At 53.1% G+C, this 18,479-nt stretch overlaps 1 protein-coding gene across 5 annotated transcripts in view; it reads left to right on the plus strand.

Annotated features, from left to right (window-relative positions):
- Positions 1 to 18,479, plus strand: part of HHIPL1 (HHIP like 1) — a 77,686-nt gene that overhangs the window by 50,325 nt on the left and 8,882 nt on the right. For all 5 annotated transcript variants that reach the window (XM_065518439.2, XM_065518437.2, XM_015454201.3 and 2 more), the window contains 6 exons: positions 2,229 to 2,372; positions 4,937 to 5,265; positions 5,770 to 5,896; positions 8,596 to 8,741; positions 13,866 to 13,947; positions 17,471 to 17,553. In XM_065518439.2, the coding sequence (XP_065374511.1) occupies positions 2,229 to 2,372; positions 4,937 to 5,265; positions 5,770 to 5,896; positions 8,596 to 8,741; positions 13,866 to 13,947; positions 17,471 to 17,553 (911 nt within the window). The remainder of the gene's footprint in view (positions 1 to 2,228; positions 2,373 to 4,936; positions 5,266 to 5,769; positions 5,897 to 8,595; positions 8,742 to 13,865; positions 13,948 to 17,470; positions 17,554 to 18,479) is intronic.

The following is an 18,479-nucleotide window of genomic DNA, read 5'->3' on the forward strand; positions in this document are numbered from 1 at the left end:
CAGTTCTCCAAGAGAGACCAAGTTTATCACAAGGACCTGACAGAGAGGAGATGGAGGGACAGAATGGATGTGTCTTCAGTGGTGAGACTTTTAAAAATGGATTCCTGATAAAGACTTGAGGTGGAACACAAAATATATAGATGAACATATTTCAGAGTGGGGGCTCAGCAAAGGTCCTCTGGTGACCTCACAAAGTCAAGCCTAGAACTTGACTCACTCGTGGGGAGAGAGGTAGGCACAGCAGGCTTAGGGCAGCCAGGAATGAGTGGTTATCCTAGCCTGAGTCCGCTGTCCACTGTCAGTCTCTTCCCAGACCTGGGATCCCAATACCGGGTGGATGACTGAAAGCCTGAGCTGTTCTCTCCGTGGAGAACCTGGGCTTTGGAGCTCTGTATTGCTCACCAGATCATATGCACAGGCCTCAAAAGAAAAGGCCTCCAGTCTCGGCTCTGAAAAATCAAAGTCCTGGGTTCAAATTACTTGACCTTTCTGTATCTAATTTTTTCTTATTTGTATTGATAAGGGATTAATAGGCTGGGTGCAGTGACTCAAACCTCTAATCCCAGTACTTTGGGAGACCAAGCAGGGAGGATCGCTTGAGGACAGGAGTTCAAGATCAGCCTGAGCAACACAGTGAGAGCCCTCATCTCTACAAAAAATTAAAAAATTAGCCGGGCATGGTGGCATGCACCTGTAGTCTCAGCTACTCAGGAGGCTGGGGCAGGAAGATCTTTTGATCCCAGGAGTTCGAGGCTGCAGTGAGCTATGACCACATCACTGCACTCCAGCCTGGGTGATAGAGTCTCAAAAAAGAAAGAAAGAAAAAGAAGGGATTGAGAAAGTAGTGACCAATCCTGGAAAACCTAAACCACCCTGAGTATTTCAGTCAGGGGAAACTGAACACAAGGATGACTAAGGCATTGGGAGGGCTGGAGAAGGAGAGGAGGAAGGTTAAGTTACTTAAAGACTGGTAACTGTAAGAAGCTGCTACCATTCTTGGGTTGGAGGAACGAAGGGAAAAAGTCCTTTGTGCTGTGGAGTTTGCTGCTCTTAGTACCAAGATGGCTGGGTGGAAACCCAGGGGTCCACGTTCACCAGCCAACGCTGCTGTCTCTACAGCCACCACTTCTGGAGGCAGGGTTAGAAGCCAAAGAAACTTGGCCTCTCCCTTCCACCCACCAACACGAACTGGAAGCCAGCTGGCTGGGAAGTGTGGTAGTAGGTTTCCTGTAATGGCAGTAAGGGAGGTTCCTGAGTACAGTGAGTGTGGTGCTGAGTGCACTGCACACCATCCTGCCCACTGTTAGAAGCTGCAAATGAGGGAGTACATAAGATGTGCTCAACATAAGTAATAAGTAAACTAGTGTGGGGGAAGCTATGATGAGGAAGAAACCAGCTGTGTCAGTGACTAGGTCGACAATTTCCCATAATCGTAACAGGGCAGGTGCTAGCAGTGGAGAGCAGAAACAAACAAACAAACAAACAACAACAACCAAAAAAAACACTAGACCGGAACTAGAAGACTTGAGTTCTAATCCCAGCTCTGCTACCTACGGGCTGTGTGACCTTAGACAGGTTGCTCAACCTCTCTGAGCCTTTAGGTCCTCCTTGGCACTATAGAGTGCATTAATTTTGCTCGTTCTGCCTACTAGCTCCTCGTGGAAAATCACTTAATATAAAGGATATGAAAAGTCTTTTCCAGGCTGGGCATGGTGGCTCACGCCTGTAATCCCAGCACTTTGGGAGGCCGAAGTGGGCAGATCACTTGAGGTCAGGAGGTTGAGACCAACCCGGCCTGCATGGTGAAGCCCCATCTCTACTAAAAACACAAAAATTAGCCAGGCATGATGGCGGGCCCCTGTGATCCCAGCTACTCAGGAGGCTGAGCCTGGAGAATCGCTTGAACCTGGGAGGTGGAGGTTGCAGTGAGCCGAGCTGTGCTCCAGCCTGGGCAACAGAGCAAGACTCTGTCAAAAAAAAAAAAAAAAAAAAAAGAAAGAAAGAAAGAAAGAGAGAGAGAGAGAGAGAGAGAGAGAGAGAGAGAGAGAGAGAGAGAAAGAAAGAAAGAAAGAAAGAAAGAAAGAAAGAAAGAAAGAAAGAAAGAAAGAAAGAAAGAAAGAGAAAGAAAGAAAGAGTCTTTTCCATTGTGAAGAGAGACCGTGATCTTGTTTTGTGTTTTTGGCTCATGCGTGGAAGGCTGAGTTTTAGGGGCCCTTATCTTCCTTTAGGATACTCCTGGAGGTCAAAGAACCAGCTTCAAACCACAACGGGGGTCAGCTGCTGTTCGGGGATGATGGGTACCTCTACATCTTCACCGGAGATGGCGGGATGGCCGGAGACCCCTTTGGGACATTCGGAAATGCCCAAAACAAGTATGTTCAGCTTTTGGTTGGCTAGTGGGTTGGTCTACATAACCCTGGGCTTCTCATACTCTTCCAGAGGGCGAGTTCCTTCCTCAGCCAGGCAGTGTAGGGCAGGAGAAAAGGTTCTGGGTCCCAGCTCAGCCTGCATCTAGCTAGGCAGCCTAGGCAAGTCACTTGCCGTCAACAGAGGGGATAAAAGCCCACTCTGCGGGCAGGTTGTCACAAGGAGTAAAGGCAATTGTGGCTGCCCAGGGCCAGGCACAGGACCCTCTGGGCACAGGCGCCTGAGAGGTGACATTAGCGAGCCTCAGGGCACATGGGATTTTTTCTAAGGTCAGCCTGGCCCTGCTGGGGCCCTGCTGGGGCCCTGCTGGAAGAAGGGAAGGGATGCTCCCCAGGCCGAATGGAAAGTGTGAGCTGGCTGGCGCAGGGTGGCACCAGCACGTGGAGCTCCTGTCCCAGGGTTCTTCAGGAAGACCCAGATGTTAACATGTAGTCTTGCTCTTTTACCCATTTCCTGGCTTGAGCAAATGAGCTCAAGATCTCATTCCATTACTTACTCACACACACACATACACAAATATGCATACACACACATATACACACATACATACACACACATGCACACACTACATATACACAACACACACATATACACACATACGCATGCACACACATACATGCACATATGCACATACTACATACACACAATACACACACATATACACACATACATCCACACGCACACACACATATACACACATACATACATACACACACATACACACATCTACATACATACATTCACAACATACACACACAGTCTTGTGAGTGTAACCAGGATGTCCAGGAGTCTCAAGTCAGCCTCCCCCATTCCCTTAGCCAAAATAATAAAACCTTCCACCGCCCAGGAAGTAAAAATAGCAAGTACAAGTATGATGTTGATTACAGTAATTAAAGTGCTCACAATTTGTGAGTTGTCCTTTCCTATGTGACAGTGTAAGCATCATCTGAGCTTTCTCACGTTTGGGATGTGTTTAGAGATGAAGTTGAGAAAATAGAAATTAAGGATTAGTGGATAATTGGACAGAACTTAAAAACATTATTTTGCTGCTACGAGTTGTGCCCACTTAGATATCGAATTCTGGTGTGTGGTGCGTGGGCTCCCGGGTGTGATCTGGATGGTGTTCAGCAGGCTGGAGTGTATGAGAGGAATTTACGGGGGAAAGTGGAAGGCCAGCAACAGGGGCTTGATCACAAGGCATATATTGGGTGGGAGCATTTCACCACCATGAAAGAGGACACTTGTTTGCTGTCCCTACTGATAAGGGAAAGGTGTGGGGCTAATGCTATGTGAGGATGATGGAATACAGCTTCACAAACCCCGCTTTGAAAAGCAAACCAGGCCGGGCGCGGTGGCTCACGCCTGTAATCCCAGCACTTTGGGAGGCCGAGGCGGGCGGATCACAAGGTCAGGAGATCGAGACCACGGTGAAACCCCGTCTCTACTAAAAATACAAAAAACTAGCCGGGCGAGGTGGCGGGCGCCTGTAGTCCCAGCTACTCAGGAGGCTGAGGCAGGAGAATGGCGTAAACCCAGGAGGCGGAGCTTGCAGTGAGCCGAGATCACGCCACTGCACTCCAGCCTGGGCGACAGAGCGAGACTCCGTCTCAAAAAACAAACAAATAAAAAAAAAAAGAAAAGCAAACCAGAGGGAGGACACCAAAGTGCTAACAGCAAAGGAAACTGATGTATTAAGTCGGTGCATCAAAAACCGTAGATGAAAATGGTATGTTCTCTGCACTGTCTTTAAGCACATTACAGATTTTTCCCATCACGCGCCACTTTTGTCATGAGCTATCCCCCTAAGCTGCTTGGAGCTTAGGGCTGCACCCCTCTGCTCTCTCCCCCTCGCCTAGCAACCCGCACTCTGGTGCACTTGGCTTTGATTGCAATCTTTCATTCACTGACTCTGCAAACACTTAATGGTCATCTACTATGTGCCAGTCACAGTGCCAGGTACCAGAGGAAAACTGTAAATACAAGTCATTTTTCTAGTGGAATTTTCACCCTATACCGCAGTCCAGGAGGACTGAGTGGACTGAGCGGGACCACTCTACTATTACAGTGGAGGACACCCACATTCCACAGAGTGTGTGGTAAAGAGCTTGAGTTTCTGGGCTCAGGCCGTCTGGGCTGGATCCCAGTGGTGCGGCGTTATTTGACCTTTCTGAGCTCCGCTGCCACATCTGTAAAGTGGGGATCATACTAGGAGCCGCCTACCTAAACGACTGCTGTGAGGACAAGACGAAATAGATGATGTGTTGTGTCCAACGCATGGGACAGACCTGGCGCGCAGAAAGGTGGAAGATGCATGTTGAGTGAATGAATGAGGTTAGCCGGCTGTAAGTAGCTAAGGAGGAACTGCATCCCAGGGTCTCTGATCCCACAGCCTAGGCTCACCCTGTACCTGGCTCAGCGGTCAGCCGGCGCCCCGGCACCTGCCCCGCGGAGCCCGTGCGCCCTGGCGCAGGGCGACCCCGAGCTGCGCCCTCTCCCGCTCCGCCCGCAGGTCGGCGCTGCTGGGCAAGGTGCTGCGCATCGACGTGGACCGTAAGGAGCGCGGCCTGCCCTATGGCATCCCGCCCGACAACCCGTTCGTGGGCGACCCCGCCGCGCAGCCCGAGGTCTATGCCCTGGGCGTGCGCAACATGTGGCGCTGCTCCTTCGACCGCGGCGACCCCGCGTCGGGCGCGGGCCGCGGGCGCCTCTTCTGCGGCGATGTGGGCCAGAACAAGTTCGAGGAGGTGGACCTGGTGGAGCGCGGCGGCAACTACGGCTGGCGCGCGCGCGAGGGGTTCGAGTGCTACGACCGCAGCCTGTGCGCCAACTCCTCCCTCAGTGAGTGCCCGCGCCCCAGGGACCCTGGCCCCGGATCCGCCCCCACCTCACCCCACCCCACCCCACGTGCTGTGCCGCATGGCCTCCCTCGGAGACCGCGTCCCGGAGATCCCTGACCCTGGATCTGTCCCCGGCCCCACTCTATGGGCTGTGCGGCAGGGCCTCACTCGGGGACCACCCGCACCCCAGGCACCCCCTGACCCTGGATTTGCCCCCACCCCAACTCCACGGGCTGTGAGCCAAAGCCTCCCTCGGTGACTGCCCTCGCCTCCACCAGGAGCCTCCCTGTGCCTTGGAGGCCTCCCAGCAGCGCTCTTGAGTTTCTCCTCGCCCCATCCCCATCTGGCACCCCTGCAGACACGCTTTCCACCACGCCAGTCCTGCTGTGGGCACGCCCCTCCCTCCGTGGTCGCCCCGCCCCCGCGGAATCCCTCCGGAATTCTCCTGACAGATGAACCTGGCCCCCGCGGGCTCACCGCAGCTTTTCGCCCTCCCACCCCGCAGATGATGTGCTGCCGATTTTCGCTTACCCTCACACGATTGGCAAGTCGGTCACAGGGGGCTACGTGTACCGGGGCTGCGAGTACCCCAATCTGAACGGCCTCTACATTTTTGGGGATTTCATGACCGGGTAAGTGACCTAGTGCCCTCAAGCCCCTGGCTGCTGCCACTGGCTCCTTGGGACTGGCTCCTTGGTAAAGAGGAGTGTATGTGTGCGCCTGTTCCTGCACATGTGCCTCCCTGCTCTGACGGGGCCCCCAGGTGTGGGCCGGACACCCACATCCACCCCCTTTGCTCCTGAGATGTATCGTGAGCCTTTGTTGCAGGCCTCAGTAACTCTGTGATAGACACACAACTCATGGCATGAAAGACTGAAGGCTTGCTTAAGTGCGGGTCCGGTGGTCCTCCTCTCCCTCCTGAGAACCATGGGCTCTGGGCCTGACAGCAGTTCTAATGGGCAGGAGGGCAGAATATGAATAATTTCCTGGACACTCAGGGCCACCCTGCTCCTGGGGAAGCCACAGCTTGTCACTGCAACAGCTGATGGGGGCCTGGAGCCCTACCCCATCCCACCCCAGCCAGGACTGCAGGGATCTCGCAAAGGTTGAGAAACTAAGACCCGAGAGGACGATGGCTGCGCACCGGCCTCCTAATGGGGAGAGGAGGAGGTGGGGCTTTTGTGGCCTTGGAGCCTTGCTGCCTTGTCCCCGTGCTCTAGGGCGGCAGTGCCAACCACTGAGACCCTGGTGTGGGAGGAGGATGAACCACATCCCAAATAGGTTTGATGGGGAGGGAAACCTACATCACACCTTCCTGTGAGTCAGGCTCTGTCCCCAAGGGTGCTTGTGGAGCCTCATGACCACCTTGTTGTCCCATTGTACAGAGAAGAAAGCTGAGGACTAAAGAGGCCCAACGGCAGGCTGAGACAGCCTGGTCTGAACCCTGGCTCACTTACTGGCTGGGTGACCTTAAGCCAGTTACTTCACCTTTCCTTATCTTCAGCTACCTCATCTGCAAAATGGAGATGATCATAGTGCTTGCCCCTAGGTTGTTTTAAGGACTGAATCAGTTAATACATAAATAGCACTTAGAATCTAGTGAAAGAAAGAAAGAAAGAAAGAAAGAAAGAAAGAAAGAAAGAAAGAAAGAAAGAAAGAAAGAAAGAAAGAAAGAAAGAAAGAAAGAAAGAAAGTAGGGAGGGAGGGAGGGAGGGAGGGAGGGAGGGAGGGAGGGAGGGAGGGAGGGAAGGAAGGAAAGAAAGAAAGAAAGGAAGGAAGGAAGGAAGGAAGGAAGGAAGGAAGGAAGGAAGGAAGGAAGGAAGGAAGGAAGGAAGGGAAAGAAAGAAAGAAAGAAAGAAAGAAAGAAAGAAAGAAAGAAAGAAAGAAAGAAAAGAAAGAAAGAAAGATGTTTAATATTTAGTGAATTTTTTTTTTTTTTGAGACCGGGTCTCATTTTGTCGCCCAGGCTGGAATGAAGTGGCACAGTCTCAGCCCACTGCAGCCTCCACTTCCCAGGCTCAAGCAATCCTCACACCTCAGCCTCCTGAGTAGCTGGGATTATAGGCATGTGCCACCACACCTGGCTAATTTTTGCATTTTTTGTAGAGATGAGGTTTTCCTCTATTGCCCGAGCTCATCTTGAACTCCTGGACTCAAGCGATCCTCCTGCCTCGGCCTCCCAAAGTGCTGGGATTACAGACTCAGGGCACGGTGCCCAGCCTGGCATTTCTTAATTATTTCCATGCAACCTCCTCTGACAGCAACTGAATAGGGTTCCTAAGGAGAGGGCATAAAGACATGAAGACGGCCGAAGCTGGTGGGAGAATTCTAACTTTTTGTCCAGTCTGCAGCGTGGAGCTGAGAGAGATACCTGACCTGGGCCCCTGGAAGTTGGATTCCTCTCCCAGATCCACCCCTTCACCTGGGACCCAGCTTTCTCATCTGGAAAATGGGTGTAGATGAAGCCTCTGTTTTTACCCCTGATTGTCCTTTCTCCCTTCTATCCTTCCCAGGAGGGCCTAAGTCTCCTGACCACAGAAATTGAACTAATTTTGCCAGTATTTCCCCAGCCCCTCTGCTGGGTTAGGCAAGAACCAGGATGACAGAGATGAAGAGGACCCCTAGTACCCGAGCCAGGGAGACAGACCCTTTCAGTCCACTGCACTGCAACCTCAGATCGCCTGTGCACAGTGTGGGGAGCTCAGCATGGGGGCCTTCAGGGAGGGCTTCACAGAGGAGGGGACATCTCTAAGCAGGACCTGGAAGTATCAATAGGTGATTGACAATCAGCGATGGGAGTAAGGAGCAAGGTTAGCATATTCCAAAGACGTTGAAGCTCCAGCGCTTGGCAGGTTCTGAAACCGGTGAACTCTTGAAAGCGCTGTTCCCTCTGCAGGATCCAGTGGGCTGGACTGCATTCAGGGGGCAGTAACCAGGCTGGTCCTGTTCATTCCTGTGGGTTTCTGGTAGGTGCTTGGTGAAGATTGCACACAATGACAGCTTCATGGACGTACCACATGTGCAGTCACACAGGGCCCCATGCTCAGAAAGGTTCACGCTTGATCTCATGCTCTGAGGTCACCATCTTGAATTCTTAATATGTTTTGAACAAGTGGCCCTGCATGCTCATTCTGCACTGGGCTCTGTGAATTTTGTATGGTCCTTGCATGGATCAGTGGGTGAATGGATGAGTAGATGGATGGTGGAAGGATGGAGGGAAGGAGGGAGAGAGGGAGGGAGGGTGGGAGGGTGGGATGGATGGATGGATGGGTGGGTAGGTTCCCCTGGGTGCCATGCCAGGCATGGCCTCACAGTTCATCTTCCATTGCAGGCGTCTGATGTCCCTCCACGAGAACCCAGGGACAGGCCAGTGGCACTACAGTGAGATCTGCATGGGCCATGGCCAGACCTGTGAGTTCCCAGGCCTCATCAACAACTACTACCCGTACATCATCTCCTTCGGGGAGGATGAGGCCGGTGAGCACTCCTGAGACCTCTCCTTGCTGGTCGCTCATGCCTGGGACTGGTCCTCCATCCTGTGGTCCTTCTGGTCTCTGATGTAGGGGAAGGACCACACAGGCCTAAACTAGTTCCCACCTGGGAGGAAGATGTTCCCTGGGCTCCAGACTTTGCAGGTGCCTCTGTTATAGAAGAGGGGTCCCGATCTGGAGCCCAAGAGAGGGTTCTTGGATCTCACATAAGAAGGAATTGGGGGTAAGTCCATAGAGTAAAGTGAAAGTAAAGGAATAGAAGAATGGCTACTCCATAGACAGAGCAGCCCCAAGGGCTGCTGGTTGCCAACTTTTATGGTTATTTCTTGATGATATGCTAAACAAGGGGTGGATGATTCATGCCTCCCCTTTTTAGACCATATAGGGTCACTTCCTGACGTTGCCATGGCATTTGTAAACTGTTACGGTGCCCATGGGTGTGTAGCAGTGAGGACGACCATCTCGTGGCCGTCTTGGTCATGGTGGGTTTTAGCCGGCTTCTTTACTGCAGACTGTTTTATCAGCAAGGTCTGTGTTTTGCGCCGACCTCCTGTCTCATCCTGTGACAGAACGCCTTCACTGTCTGGGAATGCAGCCCAGTAGGTTTCAGCCTTATTTTACCCAGCTCTTATTTAAGATGGAGTTGCTCTGGTTCATATGCCTCTGACACCTCCTCGGGCGTCTTCACCTCTCTGAGCTCCCCTTTGTTCCTATGGAAAATGAAAGTAGTGGCCCCTTTCTTCCTCTTACCCCACCTCACCCTGGGTAAGGTTGCCGTGAGTTCTAGACTAATAACGCGGGTAAGCATCCATGCCGGTTAGCCGGCCAGGAAGGATCTGGAATGGTGGAAATGCAGGCAGATGGTGGAAGAGAGCCTCAGAGACCTCCAGAGACCTCTAGAGAACCCCAGAGACCTGCCCTGGCCTGGAGTTCCTGATGGCAAATGGATTTGGGCCATTAAATGAAGCCACACAATTATTTCAAAGCGGGTGGACACAGCCTTCTTGTCGGTTAGTGGATCCTGAATCTAGGCACTTGTGTTTTCAACACGAGGGACAGAGTGGGAGGGGAGAGGAAGAGGGGCCAGTGGAGACTGGATCCTGCTCCAGCCTCCTGCCTTTGTGCTTAGCCCGAGGATTGTTCCTGGACAAAAGCCCAGGGGCCCCCAGTGAGCCCTAATGGATGCTTATTGGGGTTGCTAGGCAACGCCCGCCCAGGGGCCTTTGGAGGGGTGTCCCCTACCCGGCTCAGTGCCCAGAGCCCCGAGGGCTGAGTCTGGGAAACCTTTGTTGAACTGTCAGAATCTGAATTTCCAAAAAGGCAGCCCCCAGCCCCCACAGCCATTCCTAAGCCCTCTGGGCCCTTGAAAGCCCTTTCTTTTGGTCAGTAGGGGGTTAATGTGTTTTAGAAGCAGGGGTGCCCCTCCCCCACTGAGGCAGGGCCTGGAAGGAAGGTACAGTTTCCAAAAGGCCATTCCTCAGCCCTCTGACTGACACCCGAGTGTGGAAAACCAGAAGGAGGCACCGGTGAGACTGGCGGCCCAGGGACAGTTCTGGCAGCAGCCTCTGGACGGCACGGAGCCCGGAGCCCTGGGGTCCAACGCAAACCAACTTTCCCCTGCTCCCGGCTCCTGCTGCTGCTTCTCTAATTGTTCCAACACTTGCAGATTACAAAATGAGTACCTCTGCTGGCCCAGTGTGCCCCAGGGACAGTTCACACCCCAGAGACCAGGAAGGTGGCTCAGTGTCCCACCAAGGGAAAACGTCGCCTTTGCCCTCTGAAAGTTCATGGAACTTCCCCCCCCCCGCCCCACCCCCAAGACAGAGCCTCGCTCTTGTTGTCCAGGCTGGAGTGAAGTGGTGCAATCTCGGCTCACTGCAACCTGCAGCCTCCACCTCCCAGGTTCAAGAGATTCTCATACCTCAGCCTCCCGAGTAGCTGGGATTACTGGCGCGCGCCACCACACCTGGCTAATTTTTGTATTTTTTTAGTAGAGACGGAGTTTCACCATGTTGGCTAGCCTGGTCTCCAATTTCTGACCTCAGGTGACCCCAAAGTGCTGGGATTACGGGTGTGAGCCACCACACCCAGCCGAGAAATTGTCCATTTTTATGCTCAGGTGCAACAAAGTATGGGCAGCTGTGTAGAAATGTGATCGGACAAAAAGGGCCTGAGCTCATGCTGATTGAGTGGGAGAGCCAGCACAGCCTGTGTGTCTGGATTCTTGGCCTCTCTGCGCTTGCATTCCTTCCTTCTGGTTACGGGCTGTCTCTGGAGTGGGAGTCTGATGACCTGCAAATGGGTCAAACAGGTCAGATCATCTCCTCCTCCTTTATTTTAGAGGCAGAGTCTTGCTCTGTCATCCAGGCAGGAATGCGGTGGCACCATCATGGCTCACTGCAGCCTCAGACTCCTGGGCAATCCTTCTGCCTCAGCCTCCCAAGTAGCTGGCACTACAGGCTCATGTAACTATGCCTGGCTATTTTTTAAATAGTCTGTAGAGATGGGGTCTTGCTGTGTTGCCTAGGCAGATGTGGAACTCCTGGGCTCAAGTGATCCCCTGCCTCGGCCTCAAAGTGCTGGGATTACAGGCATGAGCCACCATATCTGACCCAGATAATTTCTTTGTTGTTGCTGTTGTTGTTGTGGGGGGTTTGTTTGTTTGTTTGTTTGTTTTTGAGGCAGGGTCTCGATCTATCGCCTAGGCTGGAGTGCAGTGGTGTGATCTTGGTTCACTGCAGCCTCTGCCTCCCAGGTTCAAGCGATTCTCATACCTCAGCCTCCTGAGTAGCTAGGACTACAGGTGTGCACCACCATGCCTGGCTAATTTTTATATTTTTAGTAGAGATGGGGTTTCGGGCCATGTTGGCCAGGCTGTTCTTGAACTGCTGACCTCAAGTGATCTGCACGCCTTGGCCTTCCAAAGTGCTGGGATTACAGGCGTGAGCCACCATGCCTGGTCTCAGATAATTTCTTTATGGCCAGTTTTATACAGAAAGGTTGGGGGAGAGTTACAATAATATTTTTAGGTTCTATGACTGGCTTTGGGGGAAATGTGTGCTGGTTTCTATTATCTGCCGTGGGAAAGAGAGACTCTAGTTTCTATGGCACCTCAGGGGAGAATAGGACTGAGAGACAGGAGGACAGGAGAAGGTCAGAGAAAAACTTTTGCTTTGGAGGCAGTTCTGAGGCCTTCATTTTGAAGCATTGTTTTCTGAGTCTCAACAGCAGCCCTGGGCGGGCTTGGCAGCACCGGCGGGGGCTCCCTGTGTGTGCAGAGGGTTGGGGGCTACAGCTCCCAGCAGATCATGGCTGGAAAGGGCCTTGCAGTCTGCGTGGTCCAGCCTTGTCATTTTACCAATGGGGAAACTGTGGCTGACTATGAACGCCTGGTTATGGAGGAGGGGCACCATGCCCCACCTGGCCCCTGGACACCTCCCAGAGGGGGGCCTTAAGGTTGGTTGGCGAGATGAACCAGGGAGTTCCTCAGGGGGTTGGTACAGAGGAGACCAGGGCTGCTCCTGGTGGCTCACTCCAGAAAGAGGCCCAGAGGTAAGTGGACGGCCCAAGGCTGTCTGAACAATTTAGGGCTGTGGCCATGGACTTCCCAACAGGGACGTCTCACCCGGGGACTCCCACTGCTAAAGGCTGCATCATCACCATGTGGGCCTACAGCCCCTCTCCCGACCTCCCCAGTGGGGCTGGTGCCCCTGGGTTTGGGGGTCGGGGCCTTTGACCACTCAGTGTACTGCTTGCCTCATCCCCCAGCCCCATCACAGCTGGGTCTACCCAGGTGTCACAAGTTAACCCTCAAGTGCCTTCCCTTTGCATTTCCCGAGTTTCCTGTGCCTTGCTTCTCAGACCCCACCCCCATGCAGCCCTCCCTGACTGCACCTGTCCCCAGGGATATGCTTTTCTCCAACCTGTTACCAAGCTGTCTGTCTCAGCCTCTCTGCGGGGAAACCTCCCTCCCTACTCCCAGCCCAGCTGAGCTCTCTGCTATCCTTTTACAAAGACAGAGGTATTAGCATGGCTGAACCCTCAGGATGAGTCATGTGTGGCTCGTGTCTGGGCTCCCAGCCACCACGCATCCGATATTGGTGTGGGGCTGGAGCAGCAGACTTTCCTGAGTTCTGGTCCTGGCTTAACCATTCACTAGCTGTGTGACTTAGGACAAGTCACTTGACTTCTCTGAGCCTCTTTTTTTTTTTTTTTCTCCTCAGCTGTGATGTAGGAATAATGCAGCCTGTTTTCAGGACATAGATACCCCTGGCAGCAGGGGTTGGGAGGGAGGATTGGAGTGGGAGGAGCAGGGAGAACCTACATTCCCTGAGACAGTCCTCAGCACCAGGGACTCAGAACTCTAACGGTTACATTTTCAGCGCAGCTCTGAGATGGGGAGAAGTTGAGGCTCAGAATGGGGCCATCACACAGCTGCTGGAGATCACAGGGGGCCAAGCAGAGGGGCTAGGACCTACACTCCCAGCCATGTACTCTGCTCCTGCCTGGGAGGTCCTCGCTGTCAGTAGAGAGACACCCTGGCCTCGAGGACCTGGCAGGGCCCAAATCCCAGATGACAACCGCAATCATAGCTAGCTAATGCTGATTAGGCCCACGCTCTGCGCTCTTCAATCCTTATAACAGCCCAGTGAGGCCTGCCCATTTTAGAGATGAGGAAGCTGAGGCTCAGAGAGCCACACGTGCCTTCAGGTCCCCCAGAAGCAGTCAGTTGGGGAGCTGGGCTGTAGCCCCCTCGTGTGTGCCCCGAGATGTGTGGGTCTGGGCATGAAACCCAGGTAGGTGACAGGGGTGGTGCTGGGTCACCGGGAAAAGGCAAGAGTGGAGGTCTGAGCCTGGCTGGGTCCAGGCAGAGCGCCTGACACCCGGGAGACCAGGCTCCAGAGGCCCTTGGGTACAACCCAACGCCTCACCTAGCCTCAGTTTCCCTTTCTGAGGACTGGACAGCTAGACTGAGCTGGGATGCCTCACATGATGGCTAACTGGGGTTGGGGTCGATTTCCAAGCCTGCGGGGAGCGGGGTAGTGAGGCGGGGCTGGCTGGGACAGTATTCCAGGTGGGGGTCTCACTGGTCACTTCGTTCTGTTCAAAGGGGAGCTGTACTTCATGTCGACAGGGGAGCCGAGTGCCACAGCTCCACGTGGGGTTGTCTACAAAATAATTGACCCGTCCAGGTGAGTCCCGGCCTCCAGGACAGGGAGCTCCTGCTGTCTGTCAGGCCTCCTAGCTCCATTGGCTTGTCCCCTCCACCTTGCCCTCAGGTGGGCAGTATGAATCCCCATTTTCAGACAAGAACCCTGAGGCCCGGAGAGGGACATGATTCGCCTCAGTTCCTCCGGCAAGGGGCAGACCCAGGATTCAGACCCGGGTCTGCACGCCTCAAAGCACAGGTCTGTTAGGATAGGAGGGAGCTGGAGAGGCGACTGGGGCCGAGGGCGGAGGCTTCACTCGGCTTTCTTGCCTGGCCCGCCCTCCCTGCGTCTTCCTCCTGTCTAGCAGGCCCCTCATTCCTCATTTCCTGGGCTGCCCCTGCATTCCCACAACCCAGCCCCCAATTTGCCTCTGCGATGCCTCCCAGATGACACCCTGCTCCCTGTGTGTCCCCGCCCCATGCCTGCCCATCCTCCTGTTGTCTGTCTTCCACTGGGGAAAACACACTGGGGCTCCCTTCGCCGGCTCCATCTCCCCGGCTTCCCTTCTAGCTGTAAGGCCAGAAGTGCCATGCCAGGCCATGTCCCAACTCCTTCCGTGTGCAGCTTATGAAACTCTCAGCCGCTCATTTTACAGTGGTGGAAATGAGCACAAAGATACAAAGTCACGGGCCCGGGGCCCAGAGCCATGGTTGGGCCCAGGCCGCTGGCTCCAGAGTCCTGCCCTAACCCCTCGGCTGTGTGCCTTAACCTCACCCTCTTCAAGTATCTTCCCCAACCCACTTTGCCCTCCAGGCCCCTGTCCAGCCCTTCCTCAGCTCTCCTCACTCAGACTTGTAGTCTCTGGGCTACACGACTGACTATCTCCCAGCTGCTCTGGGAGTCTCAGGGCCAAGCCTGTATCTCTTCACTCTGCAGAGGCCGCCCAGATACTGAAAATGGCATGGAGCAGGGACCCAGGAATGCTTGATGAATAAATGAGTGATCAGCTTTCTAAGCTGCTTCTCAGCCCTTAGATTTTCACATCTCTGCTGGTTTCCACAGGAGTCCGAACGTCCCTTCAACACCCGGTGCGGACATGGCTTGTGCTTATCTCTAACACAAGGCCTGAGGTTGCACTCCAAGAATCCACATATTTGGCAGACCCTAGGAATCCCCAGTGTGTTTACTTACCCTGAACTTTGAGACACGCCACGTTTGGGAAAATCCTGAAACAAGCTGGCGTGTTTCATGTTCTTGGGAGGCAGATGGGAGGAGCTCAAGTCCAGCCTGGGCAACAGAGGGAGACCTTGTCTCTAAAAAAATTAATTACTTTTACAAAAAGAAAAATTCTAAAACACTTATTGTGCTTAAAATATTTTGCACTGGGCTCAGTGTCTCACACCTGTAATCCCAGCACATTGCAACCTCCGCCTCCCGGGTTCAAGTGATTCTCCTGCCTCAGCCTCCCGAGTAGCTGGGACTACAGATGCCTGCCACCATGCCTGGCTAATTTTTGTATTTTTAGTAGAGATGGGGTTTCGCCATGTTGGCCAGGCTGGCCTTGAACTCCTGACCTCAAGTGATCGTCCCACCTCAGCCTCCCAAAGTGCTGGGATTACCGGTGTGAGCTCCCACACCTGGACTCCACACTCTTTTTCAAAGGATGTTTCTAGTTGTTCTCCAATGCCCTTTTCCTGTTCCAGGATCCCATGTTACCTTTAGTGGTTGCATCTCCTTAGCTTGCCCTGTTTGTGGCAGCTTCTCACTTTCCTTGTTTACAGACTTTTTTTTTTTTTTTTGCTTGTTTGTTTTAAAAGCACACATAAATTATTGACATGACTTTTTATCAAATAAAACATAATCACTTCCTCCTTCCATCCCTTCCTTCTCATTTCCATGAGGTCCTGACCATCGTTATCTATGCAGTGCCAGGATTTATATGGTGGTATTTGGATCACACGCAGACTTGGTTCTTTTTCCTTCATGTATGCCCATTTTGTGTAAATGTTGCAAACATCACCCTCAAAAAAACCATTTCTAATGGCTGTGTGATTTTCTGCTGAGTCACTATAACTTATTCCTCGGAATTTTAGGTTATTGCCAATTTTCAGAAAAGAATGCTTCTCTGAGGAAATGTTACATATACCAAACGAGTGCCTAATTCATGCCAGATGTTGCCTTAGATCCATCATCTTTGGTTTTTCCAACACCGTTTCCCTATTGGCTTGTCCCCATGTCATAAAGAGGGACCCAGCAAGACTTAGGGAGTTCTCTTGCTCCCAGTCTTGTGTTAGGAGCCAGAAGTGGGCGAGATTCCTCCCTCCTGCCCTGACCCTTCTCCTCCCTTCATTCTCCTGGCTCGGAATAACTGTTTCTTTGCACCCACACGTATTACACAGAGGTCCCATTATAGAACATTTGGAAAATGAAATAAATGGGGAGTGGAGGAGGTAGGGTCAGGTCATCTATTATTACCCACACATAACCACTGTGGCGTTTTGGGGTGGACATCCTACCCTTTTGCATAACAAAGACTTTTAATGCAATTTCCTTAAGGAACAAAAGCCCCACTGGGTCTGTCCAAAGTGTGTGGATGTTCTCTGGAGGTCAGAGCAAGAAAAAACCTCGCTTTTCCTGAGCTTTGAGAAGTGTGTGTGCCTGGTTGTGTTTCTGCAGCCTCTGGGGACAAAGACCCTTGTCCCTCTTTTGTGTCCCTCTTCGGCCAAGCCTGTCTGGAGGCCACTCCGTGTCACGTGGCTAATTCACCCCTTGGCCTTTCCACTGGAATCCTATTGAAGTCGTGGGCCCACGTGGGTCTGTCCTGGAATGGGGTCATTCCCAAAGAATCACAGATCGACGGCCAAAAACTAATTACAACGGAATTCCATTTCCTACTGTGCCCTCAAAAATGTCAAAGGAGACCCAATTCCTAGCCCTGGCACTCTCCTCTGACTCTTTTGTCTCCCTGCTCTCTCAAACCCCACATGCCAAGGCCCCAAATCCCTCAGCTCTGCCTCCAGGCCCAAGGCTTGCTTTCCTCACCCCTGCCCTGTCCTTTAGATGGTTCCAGGCAGAGGAATCTCTCAGATTCTGCATCATCAGAAATCCAGGAACCAGAGGGTCTGAGAGAGACCCGCCTCAAAGGCTGTGGAGCTGGTGGGAGAGGGTGGCGGGCAGGAATCAGGCTGCATTTCAGGAATCTGATGGCAGGCTGGGGGAGGACAGAGACTGGCATTTGTTCACACCCTGAGGACAGAGTCCATGCTCTGGATTAGAAGTGTCTTGGGAAACGGTAAGCCTCCAGCTCCGGTGCTATTCTGGCAGAGGCTGAGCATGCAGCCAGTGGGCTGTTATAGGGGATTTATGCCCTGGAGCTCCTAGAATCCTGGGGGCATGGAGTGGGCAGGGATGCCACAGGCCACACAGTAGGTGCATGGTAAATGGCCGCCTGTTACTATCGTTGCTGTTCACGCCTGCCTCACTGCAGGGGAAAGGCAATGGCACGGGGCATCCTCAGGATGGGTTCCCAGGGTGAGACTGATAACCTCCTGTGTGTCATTGGCAGGCGGGCACCACCTGGCAAGTGTCAGATCCAGCCTGCTCAGGTGAAGATCAGAAGCCGCCTCATCCCCTTTGTGCCCAAAGAAAGTAAGTGCCTGCCAGAGGGACACTGAGGGTGGGGGGAGAGATCCTGCAGCCCACAACGGCTGCCTTTCCAGCCAGACACGGGTCTTACCAGCTGGACCTAGATGTCCCTCTTCAGCCCCTGTGCCTAGCACTGTGCCTGGCACACATTAGACATGGTGGTAAGGTGGATGGGACTTTTACTGAACTGGGTCTTGCTTGATTGGTCACAATTCCTTAAACCAAGAGAGAAATAGCTAGTGCCAGGCAAGGTATGCTCTGAGTTCTTGGGAGGGACAGAGAAAGAGGATGTATCTGTGTGTAAGCGAGGGAGACTGGAAGAGTTAGTTGTGGGAGGGGTTGGCATGTGGGCTGGGCCTTCATAGATTGTTGACAAGCCTGATGAGGAGAGATGGCAGAGCAGGGCCACCACAAATGACTGCCCATGGGGCCTGGGGCTAGGGGGAAGGGGATGCCCCAAGTTGGGGCTGTTCCCCTGGGCCAAGTTACGTGGGAACAAAGACCCCGTGTTGCCAGGTCTTCCAGTTCTTCAGAGAAGCAGAAAATTCCCCCATCCACTCATTCACCACAGACACGTGCCCTGCCCTGGGGATACAGCACATGGTGAGACACCGCAGTCCTCGCCTTCTAAGCCTGTTAGGTACAACCTCCCAATTCAAAGTGTTAGCAACTAGTTCAGAATTTTAAAAATCACTGTGTGGGCCAAGGAAAATATTTCAGCAGGCCAAGTGGGCTCAGCAGGCCACCCATTGGCAGACTGGGTGTGTGTGGGGGTGGGGAGGGCAAGGAGAGAGGGAGGCTAGGCACCTGGGCAGAAGAGGTACCCGGGGTAGAAGGGGAAGGGTCTGAGCTCAGTGATTTTGGAAGTGAGTTCTGGTCACAGTTGGTTTCAGGGCTTGGTGAGTTTTCCATTTATTCATTCAGCAGTT

Source organism: Macaca fascicularis, chromosome 7 (genome assembly GCF_037993035.2).
Source record: "Macaca fascicularis isolate 582-1 chromosome 7, T2T-MFA8v1.1".
In the NCBI taxonomy this organism is placed as follows: domain Eukaryota; kingdom Metazoa; phylum Chordata; class Mammalia; order Primates; family Cercopithecidae; genus Macaca; species Macaca fascicularis.